Source organism: Peromyscus californicus, unplaced genomic scaffold (genome assembly GCF_007827085.1).
Source record: "Peromyscus californicus insignis strain IS unplaced genomic scaffold, ASM782708v3 Scaffold_6__1_contigs__length_162567912, whole genome shotgun sequence".
Lineage (NCBI taxonomy): Eukaryota > Metazoa > Chordata > Mammalia > Rodentia > Cricetidae > Peromyscus > Peromyscus californicus.
In genome coordinates, this window is record NW_026294584.1 from 148,763,705 (window position 1) to 148,790,124 (window position 26,420).

A 26,420-nucleotide genomic window follows, 5' to 3' on the forward strand; every position below is an offset into this window, starting at 1 on the left:
AGCAATTTAAGTACTTTTTAGTTTATTAGTTTATTATTTTGAATATGGTACTAGTTTGTAGATTTGACTATAGTTTAGGTAATCTGTACTTTTAAAGTAAGTAGGGATAAATTTTATTTACTAGTCTGAAACAAGTAAGCTAAGGATTTTAAACAAATCTTTGGGGAGTAAATTGTTTTATGTGGCAGGAGTTGAATTTTAGCTACATGAAAGTTAGAGTTGCCTTTGTTTTGTTCCTTGGAATGGAATTATTTTAGTGGATCGCTAGGATAGACACTATTTTAGTGTCTTCTAGAACCACAGTGCCTGTTGGAGAACAGATGGGGAGGGTTTCTCACCAGTCCCCCCCTTTAGTTGCTCTGGAAGAAAGGGCTGCTTTATATCAATTGTTGTTATTGGTGCCAGCTAGCTGGAACTGCAATCTGGCTGTGCAGTGGCAGCAGATAATATGTGTCATGGACTTCCTCTTTGGAGTGTGTGAGAATTCGCCTTTGGGCTGATTGATAGAACAAAGTTGAAGCATTTGTGTTACAGTAATGACATCTCCAAAGTTGACAGTGAGCATGGGTATGAGAGCAGCTAGGAGCTTTTTAAACTGTAAGTCTGCCCTTTTTAAACTGTAAGACTGCCTGCTGATACCATTGGTGATAGGTGGGAGGTACTTAAGTGCCTGCAGTTGCTACAGACCCACAGTTGACAGCATGGAAAAGCAGCACAAAGAGTTTGGATTCTAGGCATTTGCACTGGAAACAGTCATTTTGAAGATAAACTCTGGTGTTGTGTGAGCATCACTGATAGACTGAATGACAATTTTGGCTTCGTGGTTAATGGGATGTTTGCTGCACACACCGCACAACAGCTGTGAAACCCTGAAAGGAATTGTAATATGTAGCCAACTACTGTATTAGAGTCCTGATTTTTTTTTTTTTCCCGTTTTTCGAGACAGGGTTTCTCTGTGTAGCTTTGCGCCTTTCCTGGGACTCGCTTGGTAGCCCAGGCTGGCCTCAAACTCACAGAGATCCACCTGGCTCTGCCTCCCGAGTGCTGGGATTAAAGGCGTGCGCCACCACCCGCCAGGCCTGATTTTTGTTTTTTATGAGTATGAATCAAATAAATTTAGACTCAAGGCTAACCTAGGAGTCTCACTAGATTTTTCAGTTTCCACTGGCTTAAATGAAGAGGAAATCTTTTTACAGCATCAGGCTGCCCTCAGGTAAGAGATTCAGGTCACTTTTCTGTGCCACCTCCCTACCCCAGGTACTGTATGTGTCTCTTTGCCTTTAGGCGACTTTGCTTGTTTTTAGCTCTAGTAATAACAGGATTGGGAGATTATTAATATTAATATTCAGGAGGGTTTTGAGAGACATAGTTGGATTTGTTCTTTTTTTTTTTTTTTTTTTTTTGGTTTTTCGAGACAGGGTTTCTCTGTGTAGCTTTGCGCCTTTCCTGGAACTCACTTGGTAGTCCAGGCTGGCCTCGAACTCCAAAGAGACGTCATTTCCATTCTTACAAAATTCCTTCACATTTGAATTGAAATGAACTAACTAGTAAATGAAGTGAGCTTCGTGTGGCTATTCCTCATATATATAATATAGTCATACTACATAAGCATCAGTTTTAGATCTTTCTTCATTGTAGCCAGTTACCATGTTGTCAGTTAAGCCAACACAACTGGTGTATGAAGAGAAAGGACAGTCTCTTACCTTAATTCACTGTGAAGTTTTAGTGTACATTTAACAGTTCAGCATTATAGATCAGACTGCTTATGCGTTCACATTTGACTTAATGATGTGTTAGATAATAGGTGTTTATACAAAGATAACAGGATCATTTTTCATTCCATATTTGTAATCATTTCATTTCCAAAATACTTCACTTTACCACAATTTTAACATGAGTTAATTAAGAATTCTGATACATCTAACACTTTATTTTGTAAGTTGGCTAATTGTACACAGGTGTTGTTACTCTAGTACCTGAAATACTACGTCCCACTGAAATAAAAATAAGTATGTATAATAGAGACTTTCTATAATTACTGTAAAGATAGAAAGGTATACGTCTGTGGAGAAATGCACATGTGTGTTTATTAATGTTATGGCCAGAGATTGGATGTTTCAAATTGATATCATTATGTTTGGGGAATAGGTCTAAGTAGGATAAAGTGCAAAGTAGTGATGTCAACTAAGGGAAATAGAGGAAAAAACGCTACAGTAGGCCATTCTCTTCTTTGTCTTCTTCTCTAGAAGATAAACACTAGGCTTTCCCCTGCAGCTTTAGAATGTTCTTTGGGGGTGGGGGAGGTTTACTAGTTCTCTAGCTTCTGGAAGGTAACTGGTCATTATTACTACATTATGTATTGAAAGAGCTAGTCACGATAGAGTATAGCCATGTTTCACAAGGTGGACTGTTGACTGTTGTCTTTTGACAGTTTTGCTCATTAATATTGTTTCAATGTATAAGTCTTTATAAAGTACAGAAATTTGTGTTTTCATATACGTTGTAACTCAGTCACTATGATTACAATGATAATAGAAAGCAGCTTTTAGTAATTTTGAGCTTAGATGGGAAGGTCACAATTTTATTGGTGTAGCGGACAAAGATATCTGAAACATTTAGGAAATGTTCTCATGTATTTTGAGCCATTATATTTTAGGAAGATGTTGGACTGGGAAGGTAGTTAATGGACTAGTATTTATGTATAGGAAAAGAAGAGACTTAATGAACTCAAACAGTTTCAAGCCAGCCTGGGCTACAGAGTGAGTTCCTGAATGAAAAAAAGCCAAACAAAAACCAAGCAAAATTTGAGGGATAAAAGTATGAGTTTTGGTTCTGTTTCCTCATAGACAAAATTATTTAGTACACTGTAGAACCGCAGATCTTGGAACTGAGCTGAGCCACATTGGAGTAGTTGGAAGATTGCTTTCTGCACAGGAGCTTACTTTCCTGGCAGGGATCCTCTTGTGTCTGTGTCAGCGTTCTAATGGCCAACAGGGTTAGAAAACAGTTCCACTGGAGTCCCTGTCATTAGGCATGCCACAGATGAGTGGGTTTGGAGACAAAGTTGACTTTTGCCACATCTCTGCCCCATGCCTCTATTCCTGAAGCCATTAAAATACTCTGTATTTCCTAGGTTAAATAGTCTTTATTTTTCACTACTTCTCATACAACATGTTGTTCCAGATCATTCTTTAGGATGGGCATCTTCATTTTTATTTTATAGGTACTAAAAGACTGTCTCTGATGTCCAGACAAACCTACTACCCTAAAAGTGTGCCCCCTTCTCTTTGACTTCCTTTCTCTGTTCTGTGGTCTAACTTCGTTTTTGGTAGCCATTTTGTGCTGTTGAAGATTTTGTTTATTTATTTAGTTTTTTTGAGACAAGGTTTTTCTGTGTAGTCTTGGCTGTCTTGGAATTCCCTCTGTAGACCAGGCTGGCCTCGGACTCAGAGATCTGCCTGCCTCTGCCTCCCAAGTGCTGGGATTAAAGGAGTGCTTTAACATTTATTTTGTTATTTGTATAGAGGTCAGAGGACGACTTTGGAGAGTCAGTGTTTTCCTTTCACTTTCACTTATGTGGGTTTTGGGGATTGAATTTAGGTCATGAGATCTGAAAAGCCTTTGCCCGCTGAGACATCTTACCAGCCCAGAGTTATAATAAATTAAAGCTGTTCAGTCTTTTCTGGTGTCTGTAATTGATATCTGTAATTGACTTAATATTTGGGACAAGTAGGTTTTCTTACCATTTGTGTCTTTCATATTTCTATTATTTTTATGCTGTCTCTGAATCTTGCTTGCTCAGTTTCCCTCCTTTTTCTTTTCACTATCTGACAGTCGTGCTTGAGTTTCTGTCTTGGTTTCTGCTCTTGTTGTATTGATTTGGCAGTGCACCTGTCTAGCTTTATTAGTGTCTTTTGGTAGGTACAAGTAAATGCACTAACATTTTTGCATTAGTGCAACTAAGACTATCCTTTTTTTTTTTTTTTTAAAGAAACTGACCTTGTCAACTAGTGACGTAGAGTCTTTATTAAGCCCACCGATAACATACATTTATTCATTCACTTATTTATTTATTCATTTAGAGACCAGGTCTCTCTACATAGCCCTGACTGTCCTGGAACTCACTCTGTAGAACAGGCTGGTTTTGAACTCAGAGATCCGTCTGCCGCTGCCTTCCGAGTGCCCAAGAATATCAAGTTTTTCAAGACTAGTTTAGTAGAATTACTTACAATATATTCTGTTAGTGCTTTGGTGTTAGTATTTTTTTTTTTTTTTTTTTTTTACAAATTGCCTTCTTAGTCTGAGTTATTTTTAAATTTTCGAGATAATAATCTTATTCTGCCGGCATATATAATTTTATTATGTGTGGATTTTTTTGTTATTGAATTTATGAAAATTTTATTGCCACATGTGAGGTCACTATATTTGTTGGGTATATTTCTAAGAAGTTTACATTTTGGCTGCATTGGTATATGATTCTGTATATTTCCCTCGCGTCCTAGGTTGTTAATAAAAAGACTCACTATTTATTGCATCTATAGACTTTAGGAGGAAGTGTGTGTGTCTCTGCTTGGGGCTGGACTGTTTCCTCCTGAACTTCTGTCTTGCTTGTGTGATTTGGAGTCCATACATCATTGAGTGTGTCTGACACAGGCAGGTGCAGTGGCTTGCACCTCCCTCGTTAGGGTGAACCCCTTGGCTGCTTTACTTGACCTTCACTTTGAATCTTTGAAATAGGTTATACATAGCATTTATCTATATGGTCCTCTAATTTTGGCTCTGCATTTGGCTAGCATGTAATTTTTTTTTATTCCTAGTTTTCATAGCTTCTATGTGGCTTTATTATAAGACATGTCTCTCAAGTGGAATACCTGTATGATGATTTTTTAATAACTTGAAATGCAGCTCTGTGTGTGTCATTTCCCCCAGTGATGTTCTCTAGCTTACTGGTGTCTTCATCTCTTCTGCATAGTTCGTCCCTACCCTGTGAACTTTAGGATTTAATTGTAGTTCTGAATATTTATTTCAGAGATGAATCTGCCTTATTTCATCTTGCCTATGAGCTAATTTGTTATTTGAAATATTGCAGTTTCCTTTATCTGATTTTGTTCTTAGGGTTTTTTTTTTTGCCATTTTGTGCTTGTAATATATTTTGATATAATTATTTTAATCCATTTTTTTCAGTCTTTGCTTAGAAGTAGCATCTTTATTTCTCTATCCTTGTTAATTGCTAGTTTAGGTTGTTCCCAGGAAAAACAAACAAACAAACAACCCCTTCCCCTTGAACTTTGAGAGGGCTGTTTTCTCTTAGTGTTTACTATTGCTGATGACAAGTCCAATATCAGTTTAAGTGTTACTTCAAACTTTTGGAAGTTCTTAGTCTTCCCTTACTGGCCTTATGAAATCTTCTCATGATATGCTGAATATCAACATTTTATTTTGCTTGTTTTGATTTTCAGTATTCAGTAGTTCTTAATTTATTCAGCTCTGAAAGTTTTTCTTGTTTTATTTTTCTTCTTGACTTTTTCCTGGATCCTGCTCCCCCCAAAAATATTCTGGAGTGAAAATAACTTTTAAGTATTTCTTCCGTATTTACTGGCCTGATTATTTGTCCCTTGTAAAACATAAATTTTGGGTTCTGATTAACCAGATCATTTTACTTGTAGTCACTTGGCTCTCATTTTTAATTTCTAAGATTTAAGATTCACTTTCTTTTAAAATATTTATATATACTGGTTTTAATTATGTTTGTTATGTGTCTGTGTGTGGGTTGTGTGCACCTGAGTGCAGGTACCTGTGGAGACCAAAGACATCTAATCCTCATGGAGCTGATGTTACATGCAGTTGTGAGGTGCAAGCCAATCTCAGGTGTTCTCTGGAAGAACAGTATGCACTCTTATTGCTGAGCCATCCCTCTGGCCTAAACTCATTTGTCCTCTTTCTCTTTAATTATTGAATGTATATGTGTGTGTGCGTGCATGTGTGTCTGTGCACCATGTGTGTGCAGTGCCCATAGAGGCCAAGAAGAGTGTTGAGTTCCCTTGGAACTGGAATTACAAAGTTGTTAGCTACCATGTGGGTGATTGGAATTGTACCCTGGTCCTCTGAAAGGGCAAGCAGCCAGTGCTCTTTGCAGCTGATCCATCTCTCTAGACTCTTCATCTGCATTTTTCATTGTACTCTTTATTTATTTATTCATTAATTTTTTGTGTGTTTTGGCACTGTGTTTGTGTAGGCTGGAGGTCGATGTTGGACATTTTTCTTGATTACGTTTGACTTTATTTGAGACAGAATCTCTCATTTAGCCTGAATCTTACCAATTTCCCTAGACTGGCTGGCCGGTGAGCTCTGGGGCCCTCCTTTCTCTGCCTCCCCAGCACTAGGATTGTAGATGCTTGCTGCTGTGCCTGCTTTTTATGTAGGTCCTGAGGATTCCAACTGTTGGTCTGCATGCTTGGAGGGGAAGAACTTTGCCAGCTCTACCATCTCCTCAGTGCCTTTCTTTGTTCATAAGAGGTGCTGAGAGTGATGCTACTGTACCCTGTTAAATTGTCTTGTAAGTGGTGGCCTGCTTGTCTCACTCAGCCTAGTGCCACCCTAGCCACAGTCACATACATACACTTACCCCCTTACTTAGTACCATCGTGGAAGACAGTAAGTGCAGTAGGACTAGCTGGTCAAATACAGATGATTCAGTGTGCTTTCATCTAAAGATTCAAAGTGGTATATCTGGTCTAAGTGAAAGTCTGTGTTTACATTCCCTTGTCTCTTCTCAAGTGAGCTGCTCTAACAGGTTTGGCATTTATCCTTCTAGATTTTTATGATATACATGGGTGACTGTGTGTGTGTGTGTGTGTGTGTGTGTAATGTTATTACAACAGGAAAATAATGACTGCTTATGATACTTTATTATAGTACTAGCATCACACAGGATACAGACACAAAGAAAGGAACATGCCTTAAACAGGCAGCAGAGCCAGTCAGGAAGGGACAATGCCAATATTCACAGGCAAGTCTGGCCCAGGGATTGTGTGAGGAATTACTGAATTTTGCAGTGCATTTAAAAAAAAATTACTTAGTTTTATTTTAAATACATTGGTGTGAGTGTTTCAGATCACCAAGATCTGGAGTTACAGCTAGTTTTGAGCTGCCATGTGGGTACTGGGAATTGAACCTGGGTACTCTGAAAGAGCAGCCAGTGCTCATAACGGCTGAGCCATCTCTCCAGCCTTCTGCGGTGCATATTTTGACACAACTTTAGGTTTCATCATGCCTTTAAAAATATCGACTGTATTCTTTTAAACTGTCTAATGTTAGTTGGGATGCTCCATTGTTTTTGAAAACTATTTTCTCAGTGACCCTCCACTCCCGGTTGTGCTGTTTGCAGTGTAGCTGTGTGCTCTGCTCCGTCCCTCTCGTCAGCAGTGGGCATATCCTGAGATAGAGAGAGAAGCAGAGCACCCGGGATAAGAATGTCAGGGTTAGTGCCAGTTGGACCTCGTAAAGGATCCGGACTCATTGTTCTAACAGTCGGTGATATAACTTCTATATATTAATGCTAATCAGAAGTAGTTTGCAGTAATAACATTGAAATCTTTTTTATTTGAATTTTCTGTTTATGTTTCTTTTTCTGAATCATTTGTAGCCCTTCCCTTTTTCCAAGTGGTCCTCAAGAATTTGTGTTTAATTTTTATTCTGTATCTTTGGATTATCCATTGTTTTCCATATAACTTGTTGGTGTTGTACTCATATCTAACCTGGGTATTCTTAATCATTTATTTAAGAAGCTGTGTCTTTATTTATGTTTTGGACAATTATTCTATTGCACTGTTGTTTTTTTAAACAATTATTACTTTGGCATAAGCTTTTGTTTCTGATGGGAAAACATTTCTAATTCTTAAAATTTCCCTTATTTTTATAAAGCACTTTTTTGCTTTACATATTAATCTTAAAATTTCTGTTATGATACAAAAATTATGTAGGTGAAGCTTTGACTAGAGTTTCTTTTGATTTTTTTTTTTTTTAGGAAGATTGATGCATTTTTCTACGTTGAGTCATGTAAAAATCCATGTAAATGATTTTTAGATACCTTTTCCTTGATGTTTTGAATGGATGTTTTTCTTCAGGTATTTGAGCTCTTACTGATGCGTTAGGGTTTCTACAGTAGTGAATATAGCAGTGTCACACTGTTCTGCTGGTTCAAGTATGAAGATTTCTGATTGAAACGATCCTTGCTTGCTTAAGGAGTGATCTTGACATTGCTAAGTTTTATTCTTATCAGTGTTAATTTGTATAAATGAATGAATTTTGAAATACTCAATGCTTTCTCAGTTTTATTAAGAAATGGCAGGTGTGGTTTGTAATTGTTCTTGGTTGTTACTACATTTCCTAACTTTAAATTGTTACAGTGTTAAAATGGAAAAATAGTGTGGTTTAGTGTGGAAGCATTCTCCTTTAGTTGTTAGCCAGGCATACAGAGATAAAGAGATCTGAGGGAATGGAGTTGGTTTTCTCCAGTCCTAAAGGTCTGATGTAATCGTAGTCCCATACATTGTTCTCGCGAGTGTGCTCGCAGGCTCCTGAGCTGTTGCGGTTGCTGTGTTCACTAGAAGAGGAGCTTCAGAACTGTACACCCTTCTGAGGATTGTAAGTTTGCACAAATACCCGGATATGGGCTAAGGGACTTGGCTTGTTGTCCATTTTACTGTAGATCGTTAGGAGATTTTTTTTTTCCTTCCTCCTCCTCATTTCTCCACCTCTTCCTCTTCCCTTTCTTCTGTCTCTTTCTGTTCCTCTTTCTTTTTCTCTTCCTCCTCATCTGCTTTTTTAAATTCTGGAGGCTCTAGGCTCAGTTAAATCCTTTAATGTGGCAGACAGCCAAATTTCCAATAGGCCCAAACTGAGCATGCTGCTGTTGCTTAGCAACTACTTGTGAAGTCTTTGTCTATGACTGAATTATAAATAGGGTTATGAACATAAGTGCAATCTCAAATGGGATTGGAAAGAAAGTCATACTCTGTGAATTTGAGGGTTTAAAGAATTTTTTAAATGTAGTCTTTAGAAATCTGGCTTATAAAAATTAAGCTTATCAGGAAGACAGTAAAGGCTTTATTATAACTTCATGTCTGTAGTTAAACATTTAAAAACCTTTTTTAAAAAAGATTTTGTTATTTGTGCGTGCACACACACTCAAGTGTGTGTTTGTATATGCTTGTGTGTGTTTTTGGATCCTAGAATAAGGCTTTAGATCCTATAGAGCTGGAGTCAACAGCAGTTGTGAGCTGAGAGATGTAGGTGCTGGGAACCAAAATCCAGTCCTTTCAAGAACCACCAGGCCCATCTCTCCATTCCCCTAAAGTCTATTCTCTTAAAAGATTAAAAAGATCTGTTTTGTAATTGTTTGTCCGTGAGGGTGGTATCAGAAGCTAGTATAGACCACTGGAGTGTCTAAAGCTGGAGTTAGAAAAATTACTCTGAGTTGCCTGATGTGGGTGCTGGTAAGCAAACTTGGGTCCTCTGAACAGTCACAAGAGCTCTTAACTGCTGGGCCAGCTCTTCAGCCTCCAAAGTCTTTTGATAGTTAGGACTAAATACTATAAATAATAAAGACATGAAAGCTAGAATACTCCTAAATTTAGTGGTCATGCATGTAGAAAAAGACTGATTGTATGTACTATCCATATTTCATATACACACAGAATATATAATCCATTTATAACAACACTCCCTGTTACACGATATTTCATATGCTTATATGTTTAATTACATTCTTTCTTTATAGTGTCTTTAAAAAAGTGTTCAGTAGCCAGGCAGTGGTGGTGCATGTCTTTAATCCCAGCTCTTGGGAGGTGGATCTCTGAGGCTAGCCTGGTCTACTGAATGAGTTCCAGGACAGCCAGGGCTGCTACACAGAGAACCCTGTCTCAAAAAGCCAAACTAAAAAAAAACTGTTCCGTAATAATATACCTAATGGGGCCAGCTATAGTGGTATGTACTTGTGGTCCTTGTACTGGGAGATGGAGGTGGGAAGACCCATGAATTCAAGGTCATCCTCTCTAGTAGCTCAACCTGTATTGCTCAGATTTTAAGGAATATTTGCCAGCAACAAGTAGATTATATTCTTACACTTTTTTGCTGGGAAAATCTTAGAATGGGAAGGTAGTTTTTGTTGTTGTGTTGTCTGTTCACTAGAGAGCTTACGTGTAAGAGTGTCCCTCTTGTGGAGTAGCAGTCTCACAGAGTAAAGATGAGGTTTACAGATAGATTGGCCAGAAGAGTTGTGCTAATAGAATGACAAGGATGGGTGATCAGCAGTGCACTGTGCTGGCCAAGAGGAGACAGTGGCTAAGAGGTATTTGGGGTTTCTCCCAGAACCTGGGTCAGGGTGTTGGCTCTGTGATGCCCCTAGACCTCTGTCCACAGAGGCTGGCTGCGGAACATCTGGTTCTCAGTTGGCACTTGAGATTAGTGAGGCTTTAGAGAGGAGCGAGGCTCAAGAGCGGCTTATGATCTGAGCTGACCTTTCTTTCCACGTGTTAGTGGCTAGGTGGTGGTTGAAGGTACCTTGACTATGCAGTTCCTTACAAATGAGGATTAATACTGTTTGACTATTTTGAATAATGCTAGAGATTCTGTTCTTTCTTGTTTTTTTTTTCCAAAGTAAAACTGACCAAATATAAGTAAAAAAAATGCAAAAAACAAGTTTAACTACTCTAAATATAGCAAGAGAAAATGGAAATATTAAGGCTTGTATTTAAAGTCATATTAATGATCTAGATTTATGAAAGAAATTTATCAGTAGTGCCTCATTAACAAAAAATTAGATCACGAGTGAGGAAAAACCCAGTAATTAGTTGTAACTCACAGGTTAATTCATAGTGCTTGTTTTTGTGACGAGGATAACAGTATAGATACAATATGCAATGTTTTATTTTAATCCTTTTGATTAAGATATAAATATAGTTAGATTTTGGATATCCAACAAATTAGAATATAACATTAAGAAAAGTAGCTTTATTTACATTTTATGTAAACTGTTTAAGAGGAATTATATGCTAGATGAAACTCCATTTTAAAATTAAGCCATTGTGTTATTAGAAGGTGGGTTTAGCTTTTGTTATCTGTTGACTGGAGCTTTTACTGTTTAAAATGGTCTGTGTTTGATCCCCATCACCACAAGAGCAAAATCAGAAACCAACAAACAAGAAGAACACAGAAGACAAGTGCTGTTTTAACAGGACCTGATGCTTTAGCCAGCCTTTGAATTCAGCAGCTATAATGAGTTAAAGTGAAACCCAGGTGTTCTCTTGGCTTTCTGTTTTGTCTGACTTTGGCCTTTTCTTTCTTCCTGTTTTATAATTTTCTTCATTATCTTCTCTGTCCTCCCACCCCCATAGGAGGGTTCAAACATACATGCTTGGTGAGCCCTCTTTATTCTGAGCCACATCCCTTGCCTTTATATTCTTCTTTCATAGCTGTTACATTAGACTGCAAATTGTCACCTTTAGGAATGAGAATTCTCTCTGGAGTAAATTTGTAATATACAGAGAAAAAGGCACATGCATGCTAAGAACAACTAGTTTGCAAGGTCAGAGTGAAGAAATGTGTCTCACATCTAGACAACAGAAGAAAATTTAAAACATCGTGGGTTTTAGCATCTCCATTCTACTAGAAACCAATTGAAAAATCAGAAATAGAAATTTTGTACAAATTATTTATATTCAAATATAATTTGTTTGATATGAGCAGTAAGATAAAAATTTTCCCTCAGTGCTAGTAACAGCTTTATTGAGAAAATAATTATTGATGTCTAGTGTGTATATGATACACTATCATTAGAAGTTAATGTTTAAAAAATGAATAAGACAAATCCTTACCTTATTTAGAGGTCTGCTTTTATTCAGTTGTGTTTTTAGTACACAACAAACAGGCTTTTAAAAATCAATAGATCACATTCTCAAATAATTGCACAAAAAGTGCTAGAAAAATGCAGTGTTATCCAGATATTAAGTTTTTTTGAAGGTCTAGAATTTATTAGAACTGATTCAAGTGGTTCATTGTTCTCCTGGAAAAAGGAAAACAAATATGTGAGGCACACAAAAGCACACATGTGCATAAATCAAATCCTATAGACGATGGAATGTTACTTGGCAGTGATCCATCTACTTAATGTAGCATTCAGTTTTCTGTAACTGGGATCTAATAAGAAAACGTGTCAGATTAATGTTAGGTGTTAAAATGCAAGACACTATCTTCAAGAAAATAAGGTATTTCAGCTAGTCATTTTTGCTCCTAGGTTCACATCTGTTCTAGGAGTCATACTTGCATATTGTTTCTATTTTTAGGCTGTTGCCAGGTGGATTTAAATTTTCTCCTCCTATGGTTGCCCAAGTTCTAACTTCCTGATTGGTTACATGGCCCTGCTTTCATTAGCCAACCACAGTGACTATGCAAATTGTATTTCAGTTTCTGTTTCTGTCAAAGAACTGATAGAATGACTGCAAGGGGCTCCTTTGGGGTATGTTTATTATTTCAAAGAGGGTTTTCATCATTACGTAGTAATAGTGTAGATTTCTCTTAAAGGGGTATTTTATTTTTGAAATAGGAAATCACACTGTCCATGCAAGCTTCTTTAAGACTGAAAAATGCCTCTTGTCAGATTTGATTCTAATGGTGTTCTACTTTGATGCTTAGAATTGTGTAGGTGATACATTTTATTACTTATGTGTAAGTATGTGAGCATGCTAGCTTAGTAGCTGCTAGAATGTTCTAGATTACTATCTTTGCTTTCTAAGAGAACAGATTTTTTTAATCTAATAATTACTATAGGTGTCAGTTTTATGTATGTAACGTATTATTCTTTAGTCCGTATTTATTATATATCCCGAACACATATAGTGTGTGTTCATTAAGGACACTCCATTTTTCATTATTTTGTGATTGGCTTCAGAAGCATATCATGACATTGACATATTTAAGATGTTTTATGATATCAAAGTTTTGGATTTATAAAATGTGCCTTATACTAGTGATATGGTGATATATGCTAAAATGCTTCATTAAACAATATAAATGTAAGTATTAGAATTGAATAATATTTATTTTTAAAATGATGCCTTTAAAATAATGGCAGAATAGTAACTGGTAGCATGATAATTATGAATACTGGTAAGATGTGATAAAGTCACAAGAAGTTAAGTAAATGCATCTCCTGAAACTTGCCAGGTTTAGTTACATGTAAGGTTTTGATTAAGTTCAGAGAACATTTGTTTCATTTCAGACTTTCTGGTTGTCCTGGTAAAAGACCGTTGAATAATTGAGACTGTTAGACCTTCATCCTCAGTGCTGCTTGCTTTGTTTATAGTGGGTTAATGCAAAGCACTGTTGTCTTGGGATAAACATGCTATAGAATCTTGTCTTGTTTAGGAGAAGGAAAAGGAGGAGCAGGTTAGTTGAGTATGTAGAGAACAGTGTTGGTCCTATTTTACCTTTCTCAAAAGCAAAAATCACAGTGAATTCTTAAAGGATGAACTAACACTCAGTTCCTTTGTAGGGCTTATTTATTTATTTATTGATTGATTGATTGATTGTATATGTGTGTTTTGCCTACATATATATCTGTGCACCCCACATGTGCCTGAAGAGGCTGTTACAGAAAATTGTGAGTCAGCATGGTGGTGGGTGCTGGGAATTGAACCTGTGTCCTTTGAAAGAATAACCAATGTTCTTAGCTACTGAGCCATCTCTCCAGCACTGTTTTTTTTTTTTAAATGTTAAAAGTATGATCCACTAGACCTACCTGGACTGAGTCTACCAGGTTGACCTCAGTCTGTGGGGAAGGCTTTGCCCTGGAGGAGATGGGAATGGGGGGGGGGGGGTTGGGGGGAAGGTGAGGGGGACGGGAGGGGGGAGAACAAGGGAATCCGTGGCTGATATGTAGAACTGAATTGTATTGCAAAATAAATTAATAAAAAAAAAAAAAAAAGTATGATCCAATAAAAGGGATTAAGCTCGTTACAGAAAGACAATGGATTTTAAACAAAACAAAACGTCATCTTGTTTTTAAGATAAAAATGTTAAAAGTTTTGATTTAATATATACTAACTTGGATTAGATAAGGTCAGAGTGATGAGTTGTATTTTCTGACTGGTGTGACTAATGGACAGTCAACAGTGAGAAGGGTTGTTAGTATTTATTGTATAACACTGATTTTCTTTATAGCCCTGTTTTCATCAATAAATACTGCGATTTCTCAAGCAGTGCAAGAGTCAGTGCTCTCAACTGAGAAATGAAGTTTTGTTTAGTTTATATTACATACTTACTTATTTATTTGGTGTGATTGTGGGTTCGTGTGTGCCTTGCCGCATGATTAGAGGTCAGAGGACAACTTGGCAGTTGTTCTCTCCTTCCACTCTGGGTCCCAGGGGCCCAATTGAGGTCATCAAGATCAGTGGCAAGCACCTTCCCTGGTGAGTTACTTTGTTGTCCCCTGTCTTGGTGTTTTGTTTTGAGACATCTCTTTTTGTAGCCCCGGCTGTCCTGGAACTCAGAGGGTCTCACTTGTCTCTGTCTCCTGAGTGCTGGAATTAAAGATGTGTGCTACCACACTGCCCAACTTGACTTTTGTTTTTTTTTTTGTTTGTTGGTTTTTTTTTTTTTTTTTTTTTGAGACAGTCTCTCAGCATCTTCCCTCCTCTGCCTAGTGATGTGATTACAGGCTGGAGCCATTATATCCAGGTTAGAAATGAGCTGCCCTTCTAAGGGTTAGGGATGTGTGATAAAGACAACAGACAGGCAATAGTTAGAAATCATGGGTCATGAGAAAATGATGTCTAGAAGTCAGTCATTAGTATTCAGGCCTGTTGAGTTGATTTTTGTTAAGCTATTTAAGGAAAAAGATGGAAGAAAACATATTTTCAGGGACTGGAGAGAGAGATGGCTCAGTGGTTAAGAGCACTTGTTGCTCTTCAGAGGTCCAGAGTTCAGTTCCCAGGAGCCTGTAACTCCAGCTCCAGGGTATCTGATGCCCTCTTCTGGCCTCTGACAGCCCCTGCACACTTGTCACATACACACAAATAAACCCTAAAAAAATGCATGATTTTTCAGCATCCGATTATTTGGAAAAGTATTTATAATGTTCTTAATAGCCTGGGCATGATTGAAGTGTTCCTCACAGGTGAGTGCTGCACTTACATGATTTTGCTTCATGTTCTAAGTCTTTGTGTGAATTTTATTTTTATATATTCTTTATTAGATAATATTAGTTTGAATTAGCATGGTGATTCTGTATGTGGTTTGAATCAGTAATTTATGGCTGTTTTTAGAAGACGGTACATACTGTCTAGACCCTAGCTTAAATAAAATGGGGGAAAACACTCAAACAAAAACCAAGCAGCACTATAGATACCTGTTACTCAAATAAAGCATTTGAGATTATAGGTGCAATAGGTTTCAATTTTATTGTTCCTTTGACTTCACAGTGCCTGTAATTCTTAGTAGAACGCTTGCCCGCATCTGCTTCCCTTGTTGCTGGGTAAGGTTTGGGATACTTTCCTCTGATTGGCTTTAGGCAGCTAAGGCTTTGAGCCAATCAGAGTGAATTTCAGTTCCCTCACAGGACTGAAGCACTGAAACAGCTGTTGATTTATTTCTCTTATGGGGAGATTATATAAACTAAAATTATGGCTGCAGCAAGCTCCCTCTGGGGTATGTTGGAAAAATTGCAGGATTCACCTGTAATGAAGGGGGAAAATGATGATTAGTTTAAAATTTTGTTGACTAGGGAAAGCTGATAGATAGTGAATTTGAAGGAAAAAGAAACTCTGATCACAGATTTTTTTTAATTAATAAAAAATCCTGTAGAATTATTTTATAATCTACACCTTTTATTACTTCAAAAGCAGAGCTTATGTGGTCTTTTTGTAACTGCTGCGAAAGGCAATTCATTGTGCTTACTGTAGTAATTATATTTTTACCACTTAAATCACCAAGAATAAGACACTTTGACTTTGTTATGTGAATTAAGCCGAGTCAGTTCTGTGCAGTAGACAACACAGCACTTTGTCATCCTGCCCATAGTCCGGAATACTGTTGAATTTTGGGTTTGGGAGTGTCGAGTGGTAATGGTAGGTGACATAGTATGAGAAAGCATCTTAATTATTTGGATTTAATATTTTGATGGGTTTTATTTATAAATGTCTTATAAATACAAAAACTATTAATCTTCTAAAAGAAAGTATGTTTGAATTTCACTGTGTAGAAAGGATATTTTTATGTGTTGTCCCTGTTTGACGGATTCCTCAGATAGGAAATTATATTTTAGAAACATTTATGATCAATACTAGAGCGCGATAAAGTAGCATAAAAGATGTAAATCTTATTCACTTGTGCTGTGTATTTAATAGATATCATGGATTTAAGACACGAAATCTGTGTTCTAGATTATTATTTCAGACAAAGAACTACAATGCAGTATTTTAGATCGGGTTTTGTTAACTCTGTTTCTCTGACCTTATTGTCTGTCTCCTGTTGCTGGGCAGGAATCAGAATTCTGGCTGCTGATTGGCTGAGTTTGTATGTAGCTCTTGAACAGCCATTTAAATTCTTGAGTGTTTTGAGCAGGAAGATTATAAGCCAAGATAAAACAGCTTCCCTTTGTTCCATGGCTGTGATTTCTTGTTAGAAAGAAAGTGAAAGAAGTGGGTGAAGGGGAGTGGAACACAGAAAAAATGTTTCATTTAAAGAAGAGCCTCATTGGGCTTTCCTTAAAAAGAATTTATAAAAAAATTGAAAAAAAATTACAAGCCATAGAGAGACATATTTTCTGTAACCCATTTATTTCTCTAGTTATTTACATATAAATTTCTATAGAAAAATGTTCATAACATTTCTCCAGAATTCTTCGATCTGAATATGTAAAATAAGGGCTTAAAACATTCTATTTTTAAACTCTTCTTTTTCATTAAAAAAAGTACTTCCAGGAGAGACTAGTTCATTGTATCGTGTTGCTGTTTCTAGATATGGCAGACATTTTCTGCTATAAAATAGAAATGGCTTTTCTGTAAATGAGTTGAAGTTGTGTGAATGTTCTGTGACTAGTGTGGCTGCCATAAGAAGGAGCATTTATTTTACAGAGTATGTACAGATGACAGTGTTTAAAATGGGCCTTAGGAATACCTTCTGCTAATGCAGCCATGGAGACTTGTTTGCAGCCAACACGCCCTTCACTCATGTATATTTTTCCTACTGAGCTTTGCTTATGCAAAATAGATTTCTCAAAGCAGATTGCTGATTGGTTTGCACAGAATGGCTGGACTAGTTTGAACTGGTTGTTCATGCTACTTCTTACTGCTTTGTCTGTTTTTTGTTATGCTTAGAACTATGAAAATCCTGTAAATGACTGTAGTGTGCTCCCTTGTGGGTATGGAAGGTAGTTCCCTATTCTCTTCTGGCAATTTTTTTGGTTAGTATTACTGAAGTTAATGGCTTTTTTGCTAAAAACCAGCTTGACTTGGATTATATTTATTTTTATTAAGTGTTACTTGGTGGTGACAGTTTAATATTAATTGTTATTTACACTGGGTTTTCTAGTTCTCTCTCTCTCTCTCTCTCTCTCTCTCTCTCTCTCTCTCTCTCTCACACACACACACACACACACACACACACACACACACACACACACACACACGTCAGTGTTACTTAATTTGTCTCAGATTCTGAAAGTTATGCCTAGAAATACCCAGAGGAAATAGGCTAACAAGGATAATAATGTTGAGCACTTGGTACATTTGTATTGGTGGAGCCCCACTCTGTAGCGAAGGTTGGAGAGGAACTGACTGTAACTCATGCTGGCCTCAGACTTGTGGTGATGATCCTCCTGCCTTGGCCTCCCAGATGCTAGGATTACCGGTGTACTCCACTTTGCCTGGCTTACTTAATATGAATTAATGTTATTAATTAGTCACATCGTTTAATTCTCAGCTAAGCCTGTGTGTGGATAGACTTCCTTTTAAGGTACTTTAAATGAAGAGTTTGGAAGTGTTGGGCCAACTAAATATGAAATTCAGTTTACATCCTGGGAGAAGTGGGTTCATATTCACAACTCTCAGCAGAGTTCATTTCTTATTTGCATTTTGAAAAGCTATGAAATTTTTTTAAATGTTTAATTTTAATGTAAATAATGATAACTTGGTTATGCATAGACTATCTGAAAATAGATATTTCAAAGTCTAAAGGAATGACACTTCAGTATTTGAACATATTTCAAGGGAACCAAACTACATTTCCTATGTTTATAGTCAGCAATGTGAGTACCAAGCTTGTATTGTCTCGGATAGATAGAGGTCATTGGTAGAGCACTGATTAGTGTGTATAAGCCTTGGGTTCTAGCTCCGCACCAAGGAGTAGGCCATAAATTTTGTATCTTCTATGCAGAAAAATGTGTAGGTAACATGACTTTGAAGTGGATGAGGAAGGAAAAACTTTAAGTTCTAGACTCTTAAAATAGTGCCAGTGTTGATTTTGTTTGAAGATTTCTATATAGTTGAAAGATAATTTTTCTAAGAAGTTCTTTAATTTAAAACTAAGAAATGTTTAAATTATTGAATTAAATTCAAAAAAGTGAATGTAGACTGTAACACAATCTAGACATTCTTTGACAAAATGCTGTGTCCTTTTGAGCGGTATTGGTCTCTGACAGATAGGTCGGGCTTATTATTGAAAGACATTTGTTATTAACACCTTGGGTTGATTTATTTTATATTAGTGACAGTGTTCACAGCTGGTTTGATATAGTGTAAATTAGGTGGTTTGTGGAGTTTAAGAAGTAGAGCCTCATTCTTGATTGGGTGACATTGGGCAGTAAGTACTTCAGTAAGTAAAGTGTGTGTGTGGTGTGTGTGTGTATGTGTGTGTGCGTGTGCGCGCGCACGTGCACATGTACATGTGTTTTACTCCGCTATGGATGATCTCGCTGTTCCTCTCCCCCTCCAGCCCCCCTCTTCTGTCTTCTCTACAGCTGGCAATGCTGCCCTTCAGTGGTGCTGGGGATCATATCCAGGAGCTCACATGCCAAGCAGGAATGTTTATGTTTACATAAAAATGGTGATATGGGATGCTTTGGTTCTCTCTCTTCCTTTAATCTCATTTCATCATTAAATGTAGCATCTACATCTTGAAAACCTTTTATCAGATTTGAGTAAATTCCCTTTTGTTTTTAAATGTCTTATTTTTCATTATGAGGTAATGTTGAATATTGTCTAATGGATATTTTATGTCTTTCTCTCACTATTGTGTTTATGTGGTAAATCCACCTCACCCCCGCCCCATATTGTCTTAATTTTACAGACTATAAGTTCAAAAGATGTTGTCAAGGCATGTTTTCTTGGAAGGTCCTGACGGAGCATTTGTCCAGACGCGTCTCCTAGATTCTTCTCATTCTTTGGCTTGTGATAGCACAGCTCCTGCCTTAATGTGGTTTGATTCTGTGCATAGTCGCATAGCCCACCCTAATAACCTTATACTCCTCCAGTTTAAGCAGTAACATTATAGTACCACAGTCTCACTAATTTTAAGGAAAAACCATCAGTTAGGCTTTCTGTGCACACATTATGAAAGATGAAATTTAATTGAAAATTAGTGATTAAACTTGAACCACAAGGAAAAAAGATGTTACTGTTGTTAGTCTCCATTGTCATTTTAGCTCTAGAATCACCTGAGCTGGGGGCATCTGGGATGTGCTGGTGGGTGGGTTATCTTGATTAGGTTAATGAGGTAGAAAGACCCACCTCCTGTGAGTCACCCCATTCTCTGGGCCGGGTCCTTGTCTCATAAAGGAAAAAGTGTTCATTATTGTTTTCTGATTGTGGATGCAGTGTGACCAGCCACATCAACCTCCTGCTGCCTTGACCTCCCATGGTAATGGACTCTACTCTTGAACTGTGCTTCAAAACAAACCCTTTCTCCCCAAGTTGATATTGTCAAAGAATATTTTATCACAGCAACTGAAAAATTAACTCCTCAGATGCAAATTAAACCCATCCAAAAAGTTGAAGAGATGATATAGAGGAGAAACCAGCAAAAGTCCAAAGCAGATGCAGACCAGAAGCATTAATAAGGATAACAGTCTATTCTTTGGTAAACAGATAGAGTTGATAGGACTCTAACACAATTGACCAAAAAAGAGGACATACTACAGTATATGTACTTTTTATCCTTTTATATTTATTGAATATTTATATTTATGAATTATACATAAAATTCATCCATAAAAATATACAATTAGTGGGTTTTCAGTAGACTCACAGAGTTGTGTAGCTATCACTACAATGAATGTTAGAACATTTTTACTTTCCATAGAAGAATCCTGTACTCTTTAGCATCCATTACCCACTTTCTCCAAACCTACAAACCAAGCTGGAGAAATGGCCCAGTGGTTAAGTGCACTTGCTGCTTTTGAAGATGACTTGGGTTTGGCTCCCAGCACCCATTTTCTGTGTGTGCTTTTTTCATGCTCCTGAAACATACCTGGATTTTTTTTCTCCCTTCAAGACTGGGTTTCTGTGTATAACCCTGACTGTCCCGCTGTCTCGGAACTCGCTCTGTAGACAAGGCTGGCCTCAAACTCAGAGATCTCCTGCCTCTGCCTCCCAAGTGCTGGGATTAAAGGTTTGCTCCACCACCACCCAGCTGCTTCTCTGGATTTTTTATTCTGTATTGAGAGTAAAAACTAGCTCCTTTCCCTCTTCGTTTTCCTAGCAATTGATGTTCTGGTGTGCACGGTGTCGTCTCTCAATTTTATGTTATATCAATCTAGTAAATATGAAAACTAAGACATAGCAAGGATTATGTTTTTGGTTTTTTCGAGACAGGGTTTCTCTGTGCAGCTTTGCGCCTTTTCCTGGAACTCACTTGGTAGCCCAGGCTGGCCTCGAACTCACAGAGATCCGCCTGGCTCTGCCTCCCGAGTGCTGGGATTAAAGGCGTGCGCCACCACCGCCCGGCAAGGATTATGTTTTTTATTTATCATTGTTTCAAATTTATATGAGCTAAATGTTCACTTTAATTTTTCAGTAAACTTGTAATTAAATGACTTGTCTCAATTATTAAAATCCTTTTCTTTCTTTTTCTTTGAAGATTCAAAATGGATAGTATAGAAGAACCTCAGAAGAAAGTCTTCAAGGCTCGAAAAACAATGAGAGTGAGTGATCGTCAGCAGCTCGAAGCAGTGTACAAAGTCAAAGAAGAGCTGCTGAAAACCGACGTGAAGCTTTTGAACGGGAACCATGAAAACGGAGATTTGGGGCCCACTTCACCTTTAGAAAGTGCAGAGTGTAGTCCAGAGAGAGAAGAAGTGAATGGTATCGAAGGGGTTTGTTCTGAGTCTGAAGAAAGTAAAACAGAAGTGAAAGAAACACCTTGTGTTTCCAGTGTTAGTGTGAAAAACAAGCAAGAAGAGGATTCAAATAGTGAGTCTTTGTCTCCTAGTGTAACTTCTGGGCTTGCTTCTACACTCACCACTGAACCAGCCTCTGGTAGCCCAGCCTCTGGAGACCTGACTGCAGGAGAGCTGCCTGCTGGAGTACCAGCCACTGGTGACTCTCCCTGTGAGGAGTCCCCCTCAAGTGATCCCTCCTCCCGTGACCCCACCTCTGCAGATACTACTTCTGAAGAACCTGCCTCTGATGATCTTGCCTCTGGTGGTTCCATCTCTGGTGCACCACTGTCTGGTGCACCACTGTCTGGTGCACCACTGTCTGGTGAACCACTGTCTGGTGAACCACTGTCTGGTGAACCACTGTCTGGTGCACCAGCTTCAGATGAACCAGTTTCAGATGAACCAGTTGCTGGTGCAGTGGCATCTTGTGAACTGGCCTCTGGGGAAGCCTCTTGTGATGATTGTGCTCCTTCTGGTGATTTGCCTTCTGATGACCTGCCTTCTCGTGACGAATCCTCTGGTGGTCCTGCCTGTAGCAGACTGGCTCCCGGTGAGCTGGCTCCCGGTGAGCTGACTGCGGAATCAGCCGCTGATACTTTTAAATCAAGTGCTGTGCCAGTTTGTGAGCCGATTCCTGAAACTGACAAGGCAGAGCAGAGTAGCAGTAACAATGATGATTGTTCAGAAAAAAATGAAGACAATGAGAACTTAGACCAAATTCAAAGTAAAGACTCATTCGATGAGGAAGATAAAACGAACAGTGATGTTGGTGAGAAGGAAGAAACTCTAGAAACACATAGTGCAATTATTTGTTCTGATCTACCTCCAGAAAATACGAAGACGGTAGAGGAAGAGCCCACTGCTGAGCTTGCTCTTGGAGAAGAGGCCATCTCCAGCAGTATGGAAGTTGACCAAAGTGAAAAAGATGATCGGGAAAGTCCTGCAGAAGTTGTAGAAGTTGTCAGTGAAAATGCTTCAGAAGACAAGAAGGAGACTGCCTTAGACAACACAGACTCTATGGAAACAGATGAGATCATTCCTATTCTGGAAAAACTTGCACCCGCTGAGGATGAACTCACATGCTTTTCAAAAACTTCTCTCCTTCAAGTTGAGACAAGTCAAGATTTGGAAGAGAAAATGGAGGGTTCTTTTGGCTCACCATCAAAACAAGAAAGTAGTGAGAATTTGCCAAAAGAAGCCTTCTTGGTCCTCTCTGATGAAGAGGATATTTCATGTGAAAAAGAGGAGTCCGAGTCCGAAGTTATATCACAAAATAAGCCGAGCTCTCCAGGTTAGCTGATTAAGGATTTTATTTGCTTTAATAAACTGTTTAATAGAACCTGATCATTTAATGTTGATATCGGTGATCCTTGAATAACTTATTATAGAAATTCAGCTAAGTGTGGTGGTGTGAGGGGAGAAGAGGGAGGACCAAGGAATTCAAGGTTAACCTTGGCTACATAAGTAGTTTGAAGCTAGCCTAGGCTACATGAGACCCTATCAAAAGACAAGTAGAAAAAAGACATTACTTTTATAAAAATAGAAGAACAAATGTGTACTAGTACATCTGGAGACAAGCTGTTGCGTATTGCTAAATGATAAATAATACTTTAAGTCATAGTCTAAGAAGGCTAGACTAGTATAGTATCTTTTTCTTGGAAAGTTAAGACACTAGTGGAGGTATTGCATCCCACCTTTTGTCTTTCCTGTTTACTTACTGTCTGTCTTCAGTATGTATTTCAGCATAGACATTTTTAACTGCTAGTCCATCCTCACTTTCAGAGCTAGACTTCCAGCCACATTTACAAAGTTAGCACCTTGTTCTCCTAGTAAGTCTTCAGCTTACTTGAATTTGGATTTCCACCTTGCTAGACCCCATCCTGTCTATTATCAAACATCATGTGGAACAGGGTTCTCAACCTTCCTAATGCTGTGACCCTTTAATACAGTTCTTCATGTTGTGTTGACCCCCAGTCAAACTTATTTTCATTGTTACTTCATTACTGTAATTTTGCTACTGTTATGAATCATAATGTAAATATCTGTGTGTTCTGATGGTCTTCACAACCCCTGTGAAAGGTCATCTAGTCCTCAGAGGGGTCATAACCTATAAGTTGAGAACAAATGATGTGGAAGATAGTATTTGTGCCTTTTTATTAGTGTAAAGCTTTAAAAATGTCTGGAGAAGTTAGATTTTCTGAAGGCTACATTCTCCTGATGTATTTTATTTGTAAGATTGAAAATCTATGTTTATTGGCCTTTTGTATTTGCTTATATATGAATTACCTGTTACTTTCTCTATTTTTTTTTTTCCTAATGGGTATGTTGTTTTCAAATAGCCTGTAGGACTTTGTTTTGTTTTAAATGTCCTTAAGGATTCGATCTTAAGGGGTTGACAGACTATAGCCTGTGGTCCATCAGCTTTGTACAGTTCAACTGGGACAGAGGCAAGTCCGTTTGTTTACACGTTGTTACAGTATTGTTATTCCTGCACAAGGTGGCAGTAGTGCTGCTGTGTGAGACCCTGTACTCTTTGGTCATTAACTCTTAAAGGTAATACCTGTCAAGAAGATAGTAAAGTGCTTTATTTGAGCTCTTTCTCGAAGGTTTTGGGGTTACCAGAACTATAAGATCTGGATATCTACCTTGAGTGATCTTACTGTCTGTGTTGACAGACTAGAGCCAAGTTCATGGAAGATAGAACTGTGAAAACTTAGCAACTTAATGAGAAGGCTGTATTTGAGAAGACCAGAGGTATCAGAACAAGCTCACCAGGCAGAAGAATAGGTTCTATACATGTACAGGTGAACTAGGAAGCTTTATGTTTGGATGGACTTTAGAAACCCCTGACACTGCCTGGAATGATACATAAATTGTTTCTGTACAAGGGCCTTTGATTCTTATTTTGTGTTGAAAGAGGTTTCCTTGGGGCTAGAGAGATGAATGGCTTAATGCTGAATATTCATTTGCTGCTCTTGCAGAGGACCAAAGCTGGGTTCCCAGCTCCCACATGGTAGCTCACAACTACCTGCTATAGAGATTCAGCACTTGTTTCTGGCTCTAGGTGCCTACATGCATGTGCATGTATACACACACATGCATGCATGCACGCATGTGCATGTAGACACACGTATGCACTCATGCATGCACACACACTTTTCTATATCTTCCCAAAGGTCTATTTGCTCAAATCCTAAGAATGTTTGAACAAAAGTTAAAGAAATATGGGCTCTACTTCCTAGTAAGAATCTGTTAACATTTTTTCTTAACAGAGTTCTATGCAAAACTTTAGCATACACTAATCCTTTAATCTGTTCTAAAACTCAATGCATGTCTTAAGTGCCATGAATCTAGTAGGCAGATCTGAAAAGTGGTCATTCAGCATAGGAGATCTTTGAGTTTTTTAGAATTTATAAGCATGTTAAGTATATCATCATTATTTTGGTAATGTCTTAACTACTGCTTTAGTTTTATTTATTTATTGTAAGGTGGTCAGTGTGTGTGTGGGGGTCAGAGGACAACTTGGGAGTCAGTTCTCTCCGTCTACCATGTAAGACCTGGGAGTTGGTTGTCAGGCTTGCTGGCTAGTGCCTTTAGCCTCTGAGCCACCTTGCTGCGTCTGCTTTAGTTTGAATAATTGAAAGTAAAGAAATCTGAATCTTTATAATAGTTGTTACTGGTGATGGCAAATTAAGTACAATTGTTGGCTTTGAAATGTATATGTTAGTTTTCATCTCGAGTTTGTTAGGAATAAACACAATTGGTATGTGCCCTTAGTCTTGAACGTCTCAGTCTGTGCTCTCATAGTCTCCAGATTGCATGTTTTGTGACTTTAATATTGTAAAATGTTTGTTCGGTAGCTGAATGGTGACCAGAAATGTGAATTAATGAGCTGTTACTAATTTCCGCAGAAATAATAAAGTTCCCTTTCTACATTTGTCCTCACAGAAGTGGGAAGGAGTGACAAGGACAGCAAAGCTGAGGAAGAGGAGCGAGCGCCCGATGGGGAGCGGCCACCTGTGAGAAGTATGCATGTACAGCGCCTGCCTTCCTCGTAGTGGGTCCTTAGCCGGGACGGGCTGCCATGTTAAATTGAAGCCACAGTTCACTGATCTTGTTGATGACCCGTTCAAGAGTCTTTGGATGTGTTCTTTCCTGTGTTTCAATGTGTTTATGTTAATCATTCCACAGAGAGGAGTTAGACATACACTTTAAGTGTCTTAAGCTGTTTTTAAGCTCAGGGCAGGAAAATTTGTCTTGCTGTTGTGAGAGGTAATATATTTTTAAGTACACAGATTCCTAGGGAACGGATGCTAGAACTGATGCCGTAGACTTAGGAAAGGATCGGTCAGCTAGAAGCCAGGGGTTAATTTTGGTTTATTGTGTCTGTATTAAAGAGTTGTAAAATAGAACTGCATTAAATAAATTCATAGATAGATGTGGATATATTTATCTACTGTTACAATAAAACTAAATGAATAGTTTTTTGAGTTCCTCTCTACCCCTCATCTTGAACATTATTTTACAGATCAAAGAAAATAGGTTTCATTTATGGAGCAACATTGGTATAACCATAAAAGGTTGGAATATTAGTGTTTTTTTTTTTCTTTTTGAAATGCTGAAAAAACAGTTAAATTTTTTTTCACGATTTCATGAATGTTAACATTTGAAAATGTTTGAAGTGAAACCTTTGAATGTCTATTCTGTGCCAATTATACTTTTATGACATTAATTTTACTATCTATATGTATCTGAACTCTTCGGACATGTTAAGAGTGTCTGTTAGAGTTGCTCCTCAGGGTTGAATGACTGGGGAGCAGCTCAGTCAGTATGACTGCCATGCACCTGTTTTCACAGAGGAAGAAGAGTTAAGCAATTCAGAATATACATAGATAGTAGAAGTCTGTGGCATAGGATGGCCATTATATGTTGCTATGTGCTATGAAATTCAGTAGAGCGAAGATTATGGGAGAATTCCTGTCATCTG

The 26,420-nt window shown here is 37.9% G+C and overlaps 1 protein-coding gene across 2 annotated transcripts in view; it reads left to right on the forward strand.

Annotated features, from left to right (window-relative positions):
- Atf7ip (activating transcription factor 7 interacting protein) overlaps positions 1 to 26,420 on the forward strand; it is an 89,946-nt gene that overhangs the window by 21,965 nt on the left and 41,561 nt on the right. For both annotated transcript variants that reach the window (XM_052719601.1, XM_052719600.1), the window contains exons 2-3: positions 21,133 to 22,724; positions 25,382 to 25,459. In XM_052719601.1, coding sequence (XP_052575561.1) covers positions 21,140 to 22,724; positions 25,382 to 25,459 — 1,663 coding nt within the window. In that variant the 5' untranslated portion in view covers positions 21,133 to 21,139. The remainder of the gene's footprint in view (positions 1 to 21,132; positions 22,725 to 25,381; positions 25,460 to 26,420) is intronic.